At 39.1% G+C, this 21,288-nt stretch overlaps 1 protein-coding gene across 2 annotated transcripts in view; it reads left to right on the top strand.

The window, feature by feature from the left end:
* The first annotated feature begins 638 nt into the window (after positions 1-638).
* LOC126973309 (zinc finger protein 699-like) overlaps positions 639-21,288 on the top strand; it is a 32,680-nt gene continuing 12,030 nt past the window's right edge. For both annotated transcript variants that reach the window (XR_007731331.1, XM_050820513.1), the window contains exons 1-9: positions 639-885; positions 4,082-4,736; positions 5,952-6,081; positions 8,094-8,161; positions 12,256-12,456; positions 14,152-14,253; positions 18,552-18,717; positions 20,031-20,275; positions 20,575-20,641. Coding sequence is in view for 1 of the 2 variants with exons in the window: in XM_050820513.1 (XP_050676470.1) it covers positions 4,088-4,736; positions 5,952-6,081; positions 8,094-8,161; positions 12,256-12,456; positions 14,152-14,253; positions 18,552-18,717; positions 20,031-20,275; positions 20,575-20,641 (1,628 nt within the window). In the remaining variant the exon portion in view is untranslated. The remainder of the gene's footprint in view (positions 886-4,081; positions 4,737-5,951; positions 6,082-8,093; positions 8,162-12,255; positions 12,457-14,151; positions 14,254-18,551; positions 18,718-20,030; positions 20,276-20,574; positions 20,642-21,288) is intronic.

Here is a 21,288-nt window from a genome sequence, read left to right as displayed (position 1 = left end):
AATCTGTACTTCGTACGCACGTAATTTATTTAAAACTTTTTGTTCTATGATGTACATATATTATACATTACTGAGAAGCTTATTTAATTGCCATTTTGTTGAAGGTTATTTTTGAACAGGAAACGTAGATTATCACGACAGGAAATAAAGAAAAGGAAATAATAAATAAATTATACAATATATAGAAATGGACCAAATTCCAAAGATTCTGCATCAAACTAGAGAAGAATTATGTAAATCAGTTCAAAAGTCTCATCGTAATCAGTGTACATACATAAAAAAATAACGATCCAATTGAGAACTTCCTCTTTTTTGAAGTCGGTTAAAAATAGGCTTGTCAAAATAATAGAAGGAAAATAATAGGATAGGTGCAATCACCTATATAATCCATTATCAGTGAAAAACTGTGTTTACGGTAAAATTATTATAATAATTCTCTAACTACTAAATGTAGTGTTTAAATTCTCTATTTATCTTTTAATAACTACTTTTAACCAATTATTATTGATCTGAGGTTCTGAGACTTGACAGGCTGACAAGTGTCACTGTCGTCAAAGGTAGTGCTGACTACTGAGTACTGACATTTGATAACAAATGACTAATGAGTGAAATGACAAGTGACAACAGTCGCGGCAACCGCGACAACGCGATCCGTAATGAAATGTTTTCTGTTTTGTTAAAATTTTAAAATTATTTATAATCCTTTATTTTTAATAATTTTGTGGTTAAAGATATTATCATGGATCGAGTCAAGCTCTTACAGTGTATAAGTGTGATATTATAAATTATCCGTAAAACATACGACGTTTGATGTTCAGTGGTGATTTTTTAGCAAGCCAGTTGTTATGATTCCTTTTTTTTGACGTCTGACGAGTTAAGCCTAAGGTATTCATTTTTTCCTGTTGTCTGTATTGATTATTTTTACTTCGGTAGCCTTATTAATGTTATATAGTCACGGAAAGTAGATACTTTAAAGCCTTGAGTGCATCTTAAACAATTTGTTTACTAAGCATGGATAAAAAGAATATTTTAATTTTTATTTATGTCCATTTTAGCGTGTCTACAGCATTTAAAAAATATTATGGATTGGCATTTGGCAATAAAATTTCATTAATAAAATAATTGAAAAAAATTTGGTTTTTCCTGCTCACATGCTTACTTACTTAAATCAAAAACTTTAGATATAATATTAGATCACTTAATTTATAAACAAATAAAATTTGAAAAACAAAATTTTATTAACAATGCGGGACTCGCACTGACGGTCTAGTGTTCTGTGCCAGTGCACTAACTGAGCTAACCGTTCGAGTGACATATCATCACAAAATCTTGTATGCTTCGTTTAACTCTCAGGTTGTGGTTTCATCTGCAGGATCTACTTTACACTCTTGTAAATCTAAATAATTTGTTATATTTTATTAAGGTGATAACCCTCAATTCTAGGATGAATACATAAATAAAATTTGAAAAACAAAATTTTATGAACGATAAGGGACTCGAACCCACGAACTCTGGCATTTCGCGCCCGTGCTATAACCAACTGAGTGACATATCGTCACAAAATCTTGCATGCTTTGTTCAACTCTCAAGTCGTGGCTTCATTTATTTATTTCATTGTTTACACTTAATTTAACAATTAGAAGCACATTATATCATATGAGTAACAAGTACTTGCTATCAGAACGGGAACTCTAAATAATTCACATCTTAATATATATAAATCCAGTGCCCTGATGTTTGTTTCAAGTGAACTCCTAAACTAATAAACAGATTTTAATGGGGTAATGGGATAGTTTTTATTTTGATTTAGGACCCATAATTATTTTTACTTCCAATATTTGTTTTGTATGGACATATGTCCATCCATAGAGAGCATATTTTACAAATTAATTCTTGATGTTATGAAATAATATTTCATAACATTCACAAATTTATTAACAGTATTTTATTTATTATGTACAGAACAGCATCTGTCAGGTCAGCTAGTATTAAATATACTATGATTTATGAGACTTAAACATAACACTTCTTTTACTAAACATTAAATTTCTTCTTAATTTGCGGCGTCAGGTTGGGTGGAGACCCATCGTGTTGCATGGACCATGGTATACTGTCGCATCTGTAGGCACTAGAAAGCATTATGTTGCAAGTGCATGACTTTGTTCATAATGCCTTCGAGCTGCACTAAAATACTCTTCACTCGAGTACACAGACATAAACTATCACTAGCTAACACTATAATTTACACTAAAAATCTGCAATTGTGGCGAGCGCAAAATTTGCATGTCCGCTCCGGAAGCTGGGGTCCTCAGGTTCAACGCGTTCACGGGTGCCTGAGTGAGTGTAATTTGTTTTTGTAAAGCAATAATTGGCGGCATCGGTCATAGGACAGCGGCACACAAAAGTTGCGATAGGCCCCGCCTTATTCATTTGAGTCGCCGCTCAGCTGATGCTAGCTTTATGCTATTGGACCGAGTTCAACTATCTGTTATCACCATCTCGGCAATTATGAAGGTAGTAGTAGTAGGCTGTTTATTCTCTTGCCACGTGTAGAGCTTAAAGACCGCGTCCGCATCTTTGCGTGTGTGTCGTAGACAAGTTCCATAGTGGTAACACGGAAACGGATCATCACACGAGCTGTGTTCAAACTGCAATTGACGACGTCTTTGCACAAATCCCCTGCGATGAAATCGTAGTCTTGGGTGATTTCAACAGGCATAATGCCGAATGGCCTTGGGTCACGCACCATAGAATACGCAGGGCGATCTGTGCACAGATTTACATTGGCGTATAGTTTTTCCCAATTGTTGAATTGCCAACGCGGCTCCCCTATGTGGATAGCCACATGCTGTCTTTATTAGATCTTCTGCTGATTACACATTCCGATAGTTACCAGGTTTCTGCCATCTGACCATTGCCTGGTCAGGAGTGTATCGCCTATCCAACGACAACGTGGTCACCTGCAACCCGCCTCGTTTGGCACTACAAGTCAGCAGTTTGGGATAAGATCCGTTCCTTTTTTGCATCCTACTCTTGGGGTAAGATTTGTTTCCCTTCAGCCTGTGCAGTTGCAGTAGCCGATGTTATAATTCAGACCGTGGATATTTTTACCAAACTTTTAATTTTAATGTACCGATTGGTGGTAGATCATTGGCCTTGATTGATTCCTTGATGCCTTGATGAAGATGATGAAAGGATTCGAACTTCTAAGTTGTAAAGAGGAAATATACCGTGCCTCCAGATTCGTCAGCGGCATATTGCCCGTGTGAAATTGAAGCCCGTTGTCACAACACGTCGTTGTTGAAAGCTGCACTTGATATCTTCAACCAGCCGTCCCTGCCGCCGCTGCACATGAGGAATAACACCCTGTCCCATACCTCAAAAGAGAAAGTCGAATTTCTCTGCACTATTTTTACCTCCAACTCGACTCTCCCATCCATCGTGCTTAGAATTAGTGCCCCTGAGTAGACGCTAGTGCTAACGCGTTTAATGCGACTCATGGAAGTCAGCCCTTGTTCATCCGAACCAAATAAAAAAAGAACACAGTTCAGATCCGATAAACTATAGGTCTATAACCTTCCTGCTCTACAAAATCATGGAGAACATAATTAACCGCCAGTTCTTGGTAAATCTAGAGGGTTACCAGTTTTTACCAGGCGGGCGATTTTCTGGTATATCTAACATATAGATGGGCAGCGGCTATCGAAAGCTGGCATTGCGTAGAGGCGTCGCTTTATTGTGTGTGTTCTACTGCATTTATGGGCGGTATTATGAAGAACGGTTTCACCTGACTCCTGCCGCCGAATTACACAAAAATAAATAAAACACTTTTAACTTTGAACACAATTCATATATAGGATGTAGCACCTTACAAACAAATTGGTTATGTATATTACATCCTATGTTAAATACTTTATTTGATTGAAAAGAGTGGCTGTTGAGTTTCTTTTATGTTCCTCTGAGAAGTTCTACTTTTTCCAAACATATAGTTGATTCAACAATTTTTTATGGTGATTTAAAAGCGCTTAGTTTTAGCCTAATTGACTCAAGTTTATTTGACTTTAACTTTGAAATGTTACAGAAAACTATGGAGCCAGCATCTGGTGATCAAATAGAGAATTATATGTACCAAAACTTTAACCAGGAACAATACATGCCGACAACTAGCACATACCAATGTGGTGAACAAAATTATTTTCCACTTATCATTCCTCCAAGCAATGAAAAAAGCCGAAAGCCTAGGACAAAGAAAACAATAAAAAAGGAAAAGAAAAGTTTTGTTTCAGAGAAAATAACTGATACAGACTTTCCATTCTATGCATGCTCGGTCTGTGATATTACATTTTTACTGCAACGTGAACTTGATTCACATGTAACTGAACACAAAGATAGAATAACAAGTTATGATTTGAAAATCCGCAATCAGCTCAGGAAAAAAAAGCTAAAGAAGGAGAAGAAAAAGAAGAAGCTAAAAGAGGAAGTAGCAAATGTGACTATTGAGATAAAACCAGAAGAGGGCTATATTGGTAGCAAAAAGGCTTCGGATGTTGCAAATGAAGAAAAGTTTGTGCCGAACGACAAAATGAATGATGTAATAAAAAAGCAGGACTTATTAATGACTGATGAAGCGAAACGAAAGGAGTTATTGAACCTGGAGAAGATATACAAATGTCACGCTTGTAAGAAGCAGTTCTCATTGAGTTATTACTTGAAGTTGCATGTCCGGTCTCATACAGGTAAACCAATGCTTTGTGTTTTTCTTAATTATGTACGTATTTTCGAAGCTTCTACGGTGAAGTTAAAAATATCGTGAGGAAGTTTACACTCACCTTTCTTGAAGTGAAACTTCTGTACGTATGAGAGAAATTTTATAGGAATGTCGTCACAATTTTCGGTTACGTGTCATGTTGTTTTTTTTTTTTTATCAAAGTTCAATATAGTGATGTAAAGAATAATACGCATGTACACCTTCCTTAAAGGCCGGCAACGCTTCCTTGATTCCTCTGGTGTTGCAAGAGAATGTGGGCGGTGGTCACTTAACACCAGGTGACCCGTGCTCTCGATTGCCCTCGACTTCCATACAAAAATACTGCTCCGAAGAAAATAAAGTAATTTCTCGGCCGCGTAGAATGTTACCCGTCGCGCCGCCACACTGGTCACACCACCACTAATTAGATGTACTGAACCAATAGAGTTGTATGGTGTCTGACTCACTCGGCCGCCAGTGACGCTCCCACCCCATTGCATGCAACACGTGTGCACGGTGGTGTTTTATTTTTTAGTTGCGTTTGTTAATTGCATACTTTGGATAATTTCGATACAGAAAGTTTTACTATAAAAATTCAAAGAAAACCATCAATGTAGGATAATTATTCAAATAGAGATTTAAAAATGAAATGCTACGGCTAAATAAGGATGAACCCAGCACTGTTTCTTTTTTCTCTTAAACTAACAGACAGCAGAAGTGCTATCTCTTCGAGATACTTTTTGATATATTGTGGTGTGGCGACTCTGGTGTCTGTATGGTGTCTAGTAAGCTACCAAGCTTATGGACTGGACATGGCGCAACTGGTTGCGCCGCCATGGTGTCCCAGTGAAATAAAGGCCTAACGCGGTCGGTCGCACTGTAGAATACCAGTGAGAGGCTCCTTTGCACAAGATGCCGGCTAGATTATGGGTAACAACGGTGCCTATTTCTGCCGTAAAGCAATAATATGTAAGCATTATTATGTTTCGGTCTGAAGGGCGCCGTAGCTAGTGAATTTACTGGGCAAATGAGACTTAACATCTTATTTCTCATGGAGACGAGCGCAATTGCAGTGCCGCTCAGAATTTTTGAGGTTTTCTAAGAATCATGAGCGGCACCATCAGCTAAATGTCCTGCTCGTCTCATTCTTTACTGTCAAAAATTGCAGCATTGTACAAAAGATAAGATTGTTGTATGATTTCAGATGAAAAGCCCTACACGTGTGACAAATGCGGCCAATCATTCATAACAGCAAGTAAACTGGGTAGGCACAACAAGCGAATACATCTCGCGATTCACTTCACGTGCAGGATATGCTATAAGAAATATTACAGGTTTGTTTATTAATGTAATAGCTGACCCGGCAAACGTTATTTTGCCAAATAAATTAAATAACCCTCATACCCTTATTTTTTTTTATAATAAGAAATGAGACTAGCAGGACCTTCAGCTGATGGTAATTGATACCCCCTGCCCATTACAATGCAGCGCTGGTCAGGATTCTTGAATAAATAAAAATTCTGAGTGGCATTACATTTGCGCATGAGCGCAATGGTGACGACACCATGAGACATAGATGTTAAGTCTCATTACGTAGCTACGGCGCCCTTCAGTCTGAAACAGTAATGTTTACACATTACTGCTTCACGGCAGAATTTGGCGAATATACATAAATATATCTCATACGAATAAACGGGTATTTCTAAGTCAAAAAAAGTTCCGGATAAGTAATCACCAACATATAATATACTAATACATTCTCCGAAACACACTGCATCTAATGGTATAAGTATTATTACAATAGGTTCAGTAGTTTTCGCAGTACACCCTCACATTTATGTCCTCATGTCCTATTTCCAAATAACAGAGGTGTAAGACACCCAGAGAAAGAGGAGACCCACTATCCTCGACGTGATTCAACGCCGTGCTTGAGAGTATCTTCAGAAAACTATATTGGGAAGATTTTGAACTAAACTTCAACGGTAATCGCCTAAATCGCTTGCGATTTGCACATGATACTATAATTTAGCTGATGCCTGATGAGAAAGCTCATGGTCGCTCAGAGAACATTTGAGAGGGCTAAGCTCGGAGTTTCCCTGTGTGTTTCGAATCAGAAATGAGGACATCCGTAGGAGAACCAAAATGACCGCCATAGCCTAAATGATTGCGAAACTGAAGTGATAGTGGGCAGGGCACTCAACGGCCATTGGGGCAGCAAGGTCCTCGAATGGCGATCAGGAATTCATAAGATGGACCGGATGGTCTGGTCAAGATCGTCGGAGTAGGTTGAATGAGGGCAGCTTAGGACCTATCGTCGTGGAGATCTTTGGGGGAGGTCTTTGTCCAGCAGTGGGCGTCTTTGGGGCGGGAAAATGTCCTACCGGAATATTTTTTTATTATTGTAAGTAACACACTGCGGACTTTCTCAATTAATATGAGCGTTCAATTAACTGTCGTTTAATTATTAATTGTAAAAGACTAAGATACGACTGTGTATTTTTTGTATATCTATATTATACTTTTATAGTATACTATAGTTTTTATAGTATTTTTAATTACTTACCTTAGCCTACTTATATTGTGGAAAATGTCCCATCCCAAAATTTTTGGCTTTGCCCCTTCACATTGACCACTAAATAGCAATCGATAAGGACGAGACGAGCAGGACGTTCAGCTGATGGTAATTGATACACCCTGCCCATAACAATGCAGTGCCGCTCAGGATTCTTGAAAACACCAAAAGTTCTGAGCGGTACTACAATTGCGCTCGTCACCTCGAGGCGTTAGATGTTAAGTCTTATTTGCCCAGTAATTTCACTAGCTAAGGGAAGTATTCGCGAAGAGCGGTGGTATGGCGAATGGGGTTTTAGTGGCTAATGCTTGATTCTTCTTAGGGTTAAATGAGATAAGATTTATTTTCCTCCATTTTGTGACCGTATCTAGGATTAGTATAATATGTCGTAGTCAATAACTTCGAGTCACGAGCGAGTTCTAACATGTTTCGGTCAATTCGGTTAATCGGCGTGCGGTGCGAAAGCGATCGAAAGCGGGCGCCGGGCGAGCGCCGAGAAGGCAGTCTGGGAAGAACTATCGAGCGAGGCGGTCGCGTCGCACGCGCATGCCGGGAACACTACGTCCTTATTACATAATCATATGGCTTTGTGAAGTTTATCTACCATTACAATTGTAACGTTTGTTTTTAATAATGATACCGTGTGTTTATAAGACTGTGTTTTACTTGATGTTGTGTTAAACGACCACAACAATGGTGAACCACGATGATCCTCACCATGTGACCCGCTCTGCTCCGTCATATATATATTTATGTTTCTAATATTTGTTTTAGATTTGAGTTGCTAACCGACCATTTTGACAAGAAACACGCGGAGGATAAATTGGAGGGAGAGCCCTACGGTATGTTCTTATATTATACTAGCTGACCCAGCAAACGTTGTATAATAAAAAAAAATCAATAATTAAAATTGTTGGAATATAAAAAATGGATGACGACCGTTTCTCAGACCTACCAAATATATCGTACATAAAATTTATCGTACTACAATTATTAATCATTATATTCGATTGCCATCTTGCAACTCTATTGCGTGTCTGTGGATGGATTAGACTAATATTAAAATCGCGATACAAAAATAGGTGTTGATCGTAGATGGGTGAAAATTGGAAGTTGTATGTTTTAATGCTGAATCATGAATAAAATAAATTTTTCAAATGAATAAAATTTAGAGGTGGGTGACCCTTTTCATTTAGGGGTATGAAAAATTGATGTTGGCCGATTCTCAGTTTCGGAGGAGTTTGGTAACAAACACCGGGACACGAGAATTTTATGTATAAGATTTTATAGGGACTTAAACCCTTAAAACTATGACTCTTCCATGAAATATGTCGAGGTAGGCGATAGCTGCTCCGTGCGTCATGCTCGTGAACGGGCGCTACTTGTGGTGGCAGGGTAATCCTGTTAGCAGAATCTCTGCATCATGTTTTTGAAATTAAAGTTATTATATTTTTTATAATCGCTAACCGGTTGAACCCTTGATGTGTGAACCAGACAGCATGTCCTGCAAAGGTGCCTGAACTTCAGCTGCGTATGGCAAAAAGCGCCTATAGAAATTGATCATGCCCAGGTAACAACGTAAACCTTTAGCTGTTTTTGGAAGAGGATAATTCTGAATGGCAGCGATTTTTCCATCCAAAAGGACGAGTACCACTAGCAGAGACGTTGTATCCGACAAATGTGACCTCTTCCTGTTTTAAAGAACACTTGCGTTCATTCAAAAGTAGGCCATATTGGCTTAGACGTTCGAAGAGACGTTCCAGGTGTTCCAGGTGTTCTTCTCTACTGGTGGAGAAAACCAAAATATCGTCGATGTATGAGTAACAGAAGTCTAATACTCGTCTAAGAAACGTTGGAACGACTGAGCTGCATTTCTCAAGCCAAATGACATAAATGGAAACTCAAAAAGACCAAATGGTGTGATAATCGCTGTCTTCTGTATATCCTCCTGGAAAACACCAATGAAATTATAGGCCTTTACTAAGTCCAGCGTTGATAAAATAGAACTACCTTCCAACGACATCGATTCATCTTCTATGTGTCTGATGGGGTCGGGAAGGCACGGTAGTCTCCGCATGGTCTCCAACCATCCTTTTTGTACGTCAGGTAACACTGAGGCCCAAGGTGAATCTGATCTGCGTGTCGTACCGTCACGTAACATTTCCGCAAACTCCTTCTTAGCTATTTTTAAACGATCGCAAGGCGGCGTGGTCGGCAGTACACGGGTGGTCCAGGTGTTGTATTAATGTAATGTTCAGTTGAATGCTTTACCTCTCTAGGTGTTCCAGCAGATTTTGTCAGATTTGTGTACCGTGAGAGCAGTTGGTGAAACTTGCTGGTGCCGGAGATGACCTTGATGCTCTGGCACTACGTTGGCTGACACTCTACGTTGGCTGGCACTCCAGGTGTTGAGAGCTCTGTGATATCGTTTAGCAGTCTTTTATTTCTGACATAAAGTCTTCACATATTATAGGCTTATCTACCTCAGCCATAACGAAATTCCAGGAGAAGTCACGGCGGAGGCCAAGATCCAAGTGCAATTTTTAAGTACCCGTATGTTCTGATTACTGAGCCATTCGCAGCGACTAAGCCTGTAGGCTTAGAATACGATTTTGCAAATGTTTTTGGTAAAACGCAAAGATCTGAAACGGTATCCATTAAAAATTGTACCTTGGTTTTCCTGTCGGTCACAAATAGGTGGCTGGTGGATTGCAGACAGTCAGACGCCGCTTCTATTGACTGTCGTGGCCATTTCCCGTCTTAAAATTGCAGGGCTCAATACACTTTCTCGCTTTCCCGCCAAAATTATCATGATACCAGAAAATACCTGGACTCCTGCTTTGTGAGCGCAGTCTGCGGCTGCGCGATCGCTTTCTAAAATGGCTACCACCCCGTCGCGTTAACCGTCCACGTGTCTGTTTCTGGCCGCCAACTCCCAGTTGCGGTAGTTGCTGCACGACGCCATTTTGTAATCGCATTAGAATACGCTCTTCCATTTTCTGTAATAAGTCGTCAAAGTTGTTTGAATTTGAATTCAAACCATTGCTCCTACTCGGAGTAGCTATTTGTTGCGCGTTCATCGACAACACCTCACAAATTTTGTCGGCCATGTCGGCTGCTTCATCTAAGTTAAGGCTCTTTTGCGCGGCGAGGATAGCATTAACGTTAGTAGGCAGGCGCCGCGCCCATACGCTAAACAAAAATTTGTTTTGTACGCCGGTCCCGGCGAGTAGACGTGGAGCACGTAAAAATTGAGAGGGCTTACGATCACCTAATTCCTCAAGGTATAACGCTTGCTGGATACCCTGGTCTGGCCAGACATAGTCAACCGCTTTTAAAATAATGTCACGTACCTCTTTTGCGTAATTTTGGTCCAAGTGTTGAATTACCATGTTAAACTTGGTCGCGTCGGATCTGATCGCCGACGTCTCAAATTGTGCCTCTATTTGGTAAAACCACACCTCCGGATCATCTGCCCAAAACGGTGGTAACTTGACGGACATGCGATCGACCGATGATGCTGCGCACTCCTTGAATACTTCATTTCGCTGAGATGACGTCATTGCGAGCGATACGATGTACGTGAAAACCGAAGTCGTTACTATTCTAAACACAATTAAATTTGAACGGAATAAAAAACAGTTACTAACTCTAACTATTTAAACGACGTGGGTCTCCACTTTGGGGTGTTGTCGGTCAACTAAAAGTCAGTATGATTCTAGTGCGATTATATTTCAAGTAAATACAAGTACCTACAACTTGAGTATAACGGGACCATATTTAATATCGCTGGAATAAGGTGAGGTCGATCGAGTACTACGCGGGTGCTTTTAAGGCGTCTCGGCGAGCTCTGCACTGGCGGCGATGAACTGGGAGCAAGTTCCATGCCTCCCGCCGCGTGCCTTGGTCTTCACCCCTCGAGCGCCCGGTTCGTCGCGGCCGTGATGAGAGACGCCACAGCTTATTGAATGTCACCCAAGGCTTGAAACCCGTTTGAAATTAAACGGTTTTTACCAGTAAATGTTGCTTATGAACGATGCGGAACTGAGCGTCCGAGTAACGAACCGATCGGAAATCTTGGTATCAACTTTCAGGTTGTGGCTCCATCTACAGGATCGGGCGGAACCCGAGAGAAGCGGGTTCGAGTCCCGCATTGTCCACAAATTTTGGTACAAATTAAATTGGCATACCTGATTTCTTTCTTAACCTGTATGTACTGATTAATTCCGTAAGAGTCGAAACGGGACGAGTATGGTATCACTTTAAATATGGCACTGCATCTAAAAGTCATCCCAATACGTAACAATCTTCACTTTAATGCCATTATGTCGATCAATGGTGATGAATATGGTATGGTGTGAATGATCAATAAAAAGTTATGAATTAACACTTGAATTTACCATTTCCCACCACTTTGCATAAGTGCATGCAATTGCGCTCGTCACCTTGAGACATAAGATGTCTAATTTGCCCAGTAATTTCACTAGCTACGGCGCCCTTCAGACCGAAACACAATAATGCTTACACATTACTGCTTCACGGCAGAAAAAGGCGCCTTTGTGGTACCCATAATCTAGCCGGCATCCTGTTCAAAGAAGCCTCACAGTGGTAAATGCCTTTAGTCGCCTCTTACGACATCCTTGGGTTTGGGACTTCCATATTCATTTTATGCCCCGGGGAAGCACAGGGCAAAGTTGATGCATTATGATTATATGCTTTTAGGATCTATAAAAATATAGGATTACTTTAAAGTTAAACCATGAAGCCGAGTTTCCGATGACAAGATCATCCGCCTGCTCGAGCATGACGCATGGACCAGTCATCGCTTCCCTCGTCATTACATCACCTCACGCTTTAATATCATCATGATGTTATAAAAATATCGCTTAATTTGTAAACAGCGTGTTATAATATCCAATTTTGGTTTGGTTTGAAGACTTCAACGCGATACTGCCGTACTTGAAGGAGATCGAAGAACAGCTTCGAGAGAAGCAAGAAAATGAGAAGCAGACAAAGATGGAGAGTCTGTGGGACAGCGTGTTCTCTGATGTCGACCGAGAGAAGACAGGGAGCGGGGAGCAGGGAAATGCTGGAAGCCAAGGTGGAAATGTGGTGCAAGAGAAAATATCCAAGCAAGGTATACCATGAGAGATCAAGTGCTTAAAGGCAATGTAAGCACAGTTTTCTCCTTTATCGTGTGTCGCTGTTCGAATTAAACCTGAATTGAATTAATGTTTTAGATTCGTACATTCGTAAAACATTAATTCAGTCGATTCCTAATTCTTTCGCGATAGAAGCTATGCAATAGCTTAAAAAATATACTTTGCCTCCAGCATGCATGTTTTGCGGAGCTGAACGTTACCCTGCGAACTATAATGGGTGTCCTAAGGCAAGCGATAAACGCAAGAGTCAACCCAGGTACCGTCAGGCTCTGGAGTCAATGAAGGACCAGGTTGGCTAAGCCTGTCACAATTAGAGAGCCAGTGCCCGTACCGACCCCTACGGCCCTATCTATATATATACTAGCTGACCCGGCAAACGTATATATAAGTTAGGATATCATCCCCACCATCTGGATGTGTGGCGGTCCTCCACAGTGCGGTTTACAAGGAGCTTTCTTCCACGTACTACAAAGCTGTGGAATGAACTTCCTTGTGCGGTGTTTCCGGGATGATACGACATGGGTACCTTCAAAAAAAGCGCGTACACCTTCCTTAAAGGCCGGCAACGCTCCTGTGATTCCTCTGGTGTTGCAAGAGATTGTGGGCGGCGGTGATCATTTACCAACAGGTGACCCGTACGCTCGTTTGTCCTCGTATTCCATAAAAAAAAACGTATTGCCAATTAAAGTAGGTGACAAATAAATCAAAATTTAAAAATTTTTGAGGTATAAAAAATAAATGACGACCGATTTTCAGACCTACCAAATATATCATACATAAAATTTATCGTACTACAATTATTGTTTATCGATTGCCATCTTGCAACCCTACTGCATATCTGTGGATGGAACGGAATAATATAAAAATGGTGATTTAACAAGTGTTAAACGAAGAAGGGTGAAAATTTGAAGTTATACGTATTTATCAATGCTGAATCATAATAAAATAAAAATAAAATGTCAAAAAATAAAAAAGGTATTTAATGGTGGGGTCAGCCCTATCATTTAGGAGTACATAAAATAGATGTTGGCCAATTCTCAGACCTATCCGATATCAACACATAAATTTCATATAAATTGGTTTAGCCGTTTCGGAGGAGTTTGGTAACAAATACCGGGACACGAGATTTCATATGTAAATCTTTTTGCTCTTAATAGTGATTTTCATTATTATAACACTAGAAATAAGGGATTGCTTGTAACTTATTCTAGTAGGCTTCATAAGATACACAATAACTTTAAGGGTAAATGTATACACTTCTAAAATAAAGTCCCAGCCACTGTTCAGGCATTATCTATAAATAAATTTAAATGTTTTATAAAAAAATGGCTCTGTCGTAAATCCTATTACTCTACTGCTGAATATCTAAATGATCGGACAGCATGGGACTAAATTGTGATTATTTCACAGCGATAGAAATGACTACAATATTGTATATTTTTATTGAAAAGAGCGCAAAAAAGAATGCTGGGATAGTTTCTTGCGCCGTTTCTGCTCTCTCAGAGCGCCATTTGTTTCCGAAGCGGTAGTAGTATCTAGTAGTTATTAGAAATGACATCAAAAAGAATTCTAAAGGAATCAATTTTGAGAAAATAAATGCCTTTATGCCTTTTTATACATAAGATATATATACTATCAGGTGTGCAACTCACTTTTACCTTTATTTCAAGGTGACAAAGTTGAGAGTGAAGTGAAGGAAGAGTTGGAGATCAAGGTGGAGATTGCCCAAGTGCTGATGGATGAAGTAATTGTCAAAGTGGAACCAGTGGATGGTAAGAGATTTCCTATTTTATCAAACCCCCTTATTACCTTATCATTAATTTTATTTATTCAGCTGCGGAGTCTTAATACATCTTAAGGTTCTTATAGAATATGAAGTAATCCATAATGGAGGACCATCGGTCGGCAATTGCTAATTCACAGTTTAACGAACTACCTACGCCGTTAATAATTTTCATCGCCTCACAATTGGGCGCGTTGGCGGTTTCATTAAAGGCTTGGGGTAGCCAAATGGCAAAAAACGGAACCCTTATAGATTCGTCATAATGTCTGTCTGTCTGTCCGTATGTCACATCCACTTTTTTCCGAAACTATAAGAACTATACTGTTGAAACTTGGTAAGTAGATGTATTCTGTGAACCGCATTAAGACACAAAAATAGAACAAAAAAACAATAAATTTTGGGGGTTCCTCATACTTAGAACTGAAACTCAAAAAAAAATTATTCATCAAATCCATATCTGTGGACAGGTTTTGAAAATGATATTGATTGGTTTCTAGAATCATTTATTTCTTAAGTAAACACTTTGCTCGAGAGACACTCCCAAAGTGGTAAAATGTGTCCCCCCTGTAACTTCTAAAATAAGAGATTGATAAAACTAAAAAATATATGATGTCCATTACCATGCAAACTTCCACCGAATATTAACTTAATTGTAAAAAAAATACACTATTATTAAAACATCGGTCAAAGTTACAACGAACTACAAGAACTTGTATATTATGTTACTTGCTGCTAAGGACTTACTGCCTTCATGGGCGAGTCCGGTTTTCGTATCTGTTAGATGACAATTTTTTTGTGACAACAACTTGCTTATATGGGGGTCCCCATTGAAGTTTATTATCATCATTATCAGCCGGAAGACGTCTACAGCTGGACAAAGGCCTCCTTCAAAGATTTCCACGACGATCGGTCCTGCGCTGCCCTCATCCAACGTATTCCGGCGATATTAACCAGATCGCCGGTCCATCTTGTGGGGGGCGTACCAACACTGCGTCATCCAGTACGTGGTCGCCATTCGAAGACTTTACTACCCCAACAGGCATTTGTCCGTCGAACTATGTGCCCTGCCCACTGCCACTTCAGTTTCGCAATCATTTGTACTATGTCGGTAACTTTGGTTCTCCTTCAGATCTCCTCATTTCTGATTCGTTCTCGCAGGGAAACTCCGAGCATAAATAAAATATAGAAACCCTCTCCATTGCCCTCTGAGCGAGCTTTCTCATAAGGCCCATAGTTAGCGACCACGTCTGTGTACCGTAAGTCATCACTGGCAACAAACACTGGTTGAAAACCTTCGTCTTCAGACACTGTGTGTGTGGTGTCGCACCAGAATAGCACCACCCCATCTCCTCCCGTGGGTGTCGTAAGAGGCGACTAAGGGATACAAAGAACGGAGGATGGGCAGCAACATCTTTCGTTAAGAGCACACTATTTTCTGCGATCGCCAACCCGCTTGCCAAGCGAGGCGATTATGGCAAAAAACTCCCCAAAAATATGACAGATATATTTTTTTGTTTTCAAAATTAGGGATCCGTAATAAATTTGCTATTTTGTAACACAAGGTGTAAAATCGAAAACCTATTTTTGCGTGCGCTGCAAAAACTATTGACAATAGAACAAAATGATGTACAGGCTATAATATAGGCAATATTTTATTACTTATAATTATAGGGGTGTTCGCAACGGCTATATATTAAAATCGCGTTATAACGATACACTACTTTTAAAACGCCTATAATTTTTTACGCTATAATATATTAGTTCGCTTCTTAGAACGACGCGTTTTGATTATCGTTGCAAAATGAAGTTGTGTCGTGCGCTGTTAAAATAAAATATCCGGACGACCGAGCCTTGCTCGGATTTTTAAGAATGTACAAAACTTGAACAAAAAAAAAAACTTATAGGACATCTGGATTCGAACCGGGGTCTTCTGCTTTCCGGATCACCCAATGTCCCATCTGAGCTATAATAGTCTTGTATATAGTGGCGAAATTTACCTTTGTATTCTAATGTTATTGTAGCTGTTTCTCATTCAAACATGGATAAAACCATTTTTTTTAAATTGAAACCTAGCTAGATCGATTTATCACCCCCGAAATCCCCTGCATACTTAATTTTATGAAAATCGTTGGAGCCGTTTCCGAGATTCAGATTATATATATATACAAGAATTGCTCGTTTAAAGATATAAGATATTATTCTACACATTATTGCTTTGTAATCGAAAATTTTTTTACTCAATTAGAAAAATTGAACTTTCTTTTATACCTACATTTTACACGTTTAGGATTGACTAAAATTATTATTTCTCTTAATATATATTTTACTTAAAGATTTTATTTATGCAATATAATTAATAAATTGTTCCAGTTTATGAATTTTTTTTTTAAACTTAAATTCATTTCACTAAACTATAATAAAAATAACTTTTATTTACAAAAAATCAATCGCCAATTCAAAATCACTCATAAACGCACGATAATATACCAAATACTACTAATCAATCATCAAACTACGTCATACAAAGTCAAGCGAGCTGTAAGCGGCAACCAAATATAAATATATTCTTTGGTTATAACCGCACTGATATATTCGAACAAAAATAATCTAACGCGTCGCATAGCGGAACAAAATATTATATTCGATTGCCTACTATATTTCCTATTAAAACTGGACTTTCAATTGAATTTAGTTCTTATGCAGTCCCATTAGAGCAGAATTTGGCATGTGACAAAAATCGCGTTTCAAATAAATATTCAATGACTTTTTCATATGAATTTAGTTCTTATGCAGTCCTTTTAGAGAATATATTTGCAGGCGGCAAAAAACGCGTATCGAATAAATATTAAATAACGCTTGCCAGTTTTAATAAATAATAGATTATATGATTATAAATATATAATACGTTATTTTATCAGCTATCTAATATAACGAACACCTCTATATTTAGAGGTGGGTTACCCTTATCATTTATATAAAATAAAAATAGCCTTTATTTCTCCGAAAATGTACAAAAATGCTAATAATAAATAATTGTATAAAAATCTAAATTATATCTCTAATTTCGGAGTGCCTATTGGCAAAGGCCTACTGTAATTCTCTCCAATATACTCGATCAAGAGCCACCCTAGTCCAGTGTGTACCAAAAGTATAGCGGAGCTCGTCTTCCCAGCGTCTTGTGGGTCGTTCTCGGTTACGCTTACCATCCCGTGGGTACCAAAGGGTAACTTGCTTGGACCATTTTTCAATTTCATTATCATTAACGGCCGTTCCCAATGTACTATCTACAGATAGAGATAAATTACTACCTTCTACTGTCTTTAATTAGCTGTCAATAATCTGAAGTTGTCCCAATATACCCGATAAGTCATTCTTATCGCCTTATATTGGGTCGCGTGAATTGCAATTTCCATACAAACTTCTATCGATAGTAAGCTATACGTCGTCCCATTGACAGAGAGCGTGTACGGATAAGGTGAGTTACCGTCGATAAGTTTATTGGGACAGAAAAGTTAACGATTTTTATCTCAAGTAAGAGATAGACTGAATATTGAGAACGGCCGTTAGGGGTATGAAAGATAGATGTTGGCCGATTCTCAGACCTACCCCGACATACACACAAATTATCAAACAAATTGGTTTAACCGTTTCAGAGGAGTTTGGTAACAAACACCGGGACTCGAGAATTTTATATATTAGATTAAATTATTGTGTATGCTATGAAATGTGTATTAATGGCGTATAAATATAATTCCAATTTTTGACAATCAAAAATTTGTATGCCGATTCTTTTGCGAATTGTGCTGTGTATGTACCAATTGTTTACAACTAAGTATGTTACCACGATTCATACAAATAAATAAATTTCATTTCACACAGACACTATTTTTTTATGATAATAAGGGACGAGACGAGCAGTACGTTCAGCTGATGGTAATTGATACGCCCTGCCCATTACAATGCCGTTCCGCTGAGGATTCTCGAAAATCCAAAAATTTCTGAGCGGCACTGCAATTGCGCTTGTCACCTAGAGACTCATTTGCCCAGTAATTTCACTGGCTACGGCGCCTTTCAGACTGAAACACAGTAATGCTTACAAACGGCAGAAATAGGCGGCGTTGTGGTACCCATAATCTAGCCGGCATCCTGTGCAAAGGAGCCTCCCACCGGTAAAATTACTAACTAATTGTATAGATCTATCGAATCCTTTGACTCTCGCGACAATTCGATTTCAGTTCGTAATAATATATTATCAAAGTTCTAATGTACGTTATATATTCATTGTAGATGAATTTAATGCCTGCGATCGGAATTTGGATGGAGCTAATGATGATGGTGATGACGGAGCTCACATAGATGCTGATGACTGCTCCAACAACGGTGATGGTATTCCGGTAGATAACAAGGACGACATAAAGGAAGACGTCAAAGAAGATGATGTTAAGGATGATGGGTATGTATTTGTCACCTTTTTTTAAAACACAATACCAGCCGATATCAAAATATATTATTTGTATGTCATGAGAACAATCCAACGTGTCAACTACATGTCGGAAGCAGTTCTTTCGGTAGATATATATTCTGAATCCCCTATTGGCTTCAAAACAAAAACTAGTGTATTTCTAGCATTGACGAACAATGAACAACTAAACTCCCAATCGCCTGTTAAAAGGACAAAAGATAACATCAAAACATTCATTCAATTTAACACCTTATTTTTTGGCAGAAATGTTCAAAGACCGTTGTATACTCATTAGAAGCTCGGACGCGATCACGAGGCAAGAACATTTTGTTTTAGCAATTGAAATGTAATTATTTAGTAAAATGATGAAACACGTCAAGTTAGTTACACAATTTTGTTAATTTAAAGGGGCCCTTAACTGAAATACGTCATTTCATCCTTTTGTTCGGACAGTTTTTCACTGAACATTTGAAATTGCGTGGCGTTGTATTCAAAGCGCGGTCAAAACACAACTGAACAAAAACTCTGCCTGATTGCGTAGGCAAAGTTTTGCTTCAGACGGCTGCTACAGATTTTTGAGCGTGATTGTGAGTAGTTGTTTATTATACGTCAATGATGTCTAGGTAAACAAGCTATACTGAGATATATACAAGCTATACTGTATTAAGATCAAACCAGAAATGAGGAGATATGTAGGAGAACCAAGGTCTTCGACTTAGCCCGGCTGATTGCGATACTGAAGTGGCAGTGGGCAGGGCACATAGTTCGACGGACAGACGGCCGTTGGGGCAGCAAAGTCCTCGAATAGCGACCATGTACCAGAAGACGTAGCTTTGGTAGGCCCCCCACAAGATGGACCGACAACCCCACAGTGAACGTCTGACAGCTGAAGTGAGAAAGTCTTACAGAGAGACTCATCAATCTGCGCTGTGCTTCCTTGGGGCATAAAAAGAATGGCGAAGTCCCAGGCCCAAGGGTGTCGTAAGAGGCGACTAAGGGCATTTACTAGTTCTACTAGTTTTCTAGGCTCCTTTGCACATGATGCCGGCTAGTGAAGCAGCAGTGTGTAAGCATTATTGTGTTTCGGTCTGAAGGGCGCAACTAGTGAAATTAGTGGGCAAATGAGACTTAACATCTAATGTCTCAAGGTGACGAGCGAAATTGTACTGCCGTTCAGAATTTTTCATAATAATGGGCAAGGCGTATCAAGTATCATCAGCTGAACGTCCAGATAGTCTCGTCCCTTTTTGTCATTAAAAAAATAGTCAAATATTTTGACGGACTTGTGATACTCTCCATTCCAGTTCATCCGACGAGGACTACTTCCCGGACAACACGTGGACGTCGAAGTTGGGCTCTCCGCCCCCCGCCAACGCACCCCTCCAGTGCCCGGTCTGCAACAAGGTCATCAACAAACCTTCATACCTTCGTGTGCATATGCGGATCCACACGGGCGAGAGACCGTACAAGTGCTACATCTGCGGAGCCGGGTTCATAACAGCTACCAAGATGCACAGCCATGCCATGACACATCCGGAAGCTAAAGACGGTGAGTCAACCACCTACAGGATCATCTAATGGTAAAATGTTACCTCTAGCCCTTCTTTGCCCTGTGCTTTCTCCAAGATTTACAAACTATACGTCACTCGAACGGTTGGCTCAGTTGGAAAAGCGCCTCGACACAACCTGAGAGGTTGCGGGTTCTAGTCCGGCATCGTTCATAAATTTTATTTAATTAATCCCAGAAGTAAGGGATATAATTTACAAATAACAAATTGTTAAGTCAGTGTAAATCGCGTTGAACTTGCATTGTAATTGTAACTTGACTAATTTCATTGTAATTTTCAGAACTGGTGAAGGTTGAAACGGTCAAGGTTGAGTTTGAGCCGTGCGCGGACGAAAATGATAACGACAAGTAAGTTTTGCTTTTTAACGTAAAAAAAAAAACCTAAATAAAACTGAATCGTCATTCTCGGTTTTGTAATTTATTGTTATCAGGCGAACATAAGCGAAGAAGATTAAATATATTATGACGCATATCTTACCCGCCGTTTACTGCAATGGTACAAGGTACATATACACACTTAATTTAATTTGTTAATGTTAATCAAACTGAATCGCTTTGTAATTTATTAGTACCAGGCGAACATAAGCGACGAAGAATAACATATGACGCATGTCTTAATTTGTTAATGTCATAAAACTGAATCGCTTTGTAATTTATATTCACCAGGCGAACATTAGAGTCGAAGAGTAATACATTACGCATGTCTTACTTTGTTAATGTCAATAAAACTGAATCGCTTTGTAATTTATTAGTACCAGGCGAACATAAGCGAAAAAGAGTAATATATGACGCATGTCTTATCGTTGTATACTTCATTGGTACAAGGCACACACTTAATTTGTTAATGTCAATAAAACTGAATCGCTTTGTAATTTATTAGTACCAGGCGAACATAAACGAAGAAGAGTAATATTTGTCGCATGTCTTACCCGCGTAAACTTCATTGGTACAAGGCACACACTTAATTTAATTTGTTAATGTTATTACAACTGAAT

The sequence above is a fragment of the Leptidea sinapis genome, chromosome 29, assembly GCF_905404315.1.
Source record: "Leptidea sinapis chromosome 29, ilLepSina1.1, whole genome shotgun sequence".
Taxonomy (NCBI): Eukaryota; Metazoa; Arthropoda; class Insecta; order Lepidoptera; family Pieridae; genus Leptidea; species Leptidea sinapis.
This window is presented reverse-complemented; position numbering and strand designations above follow the sequence as displayed.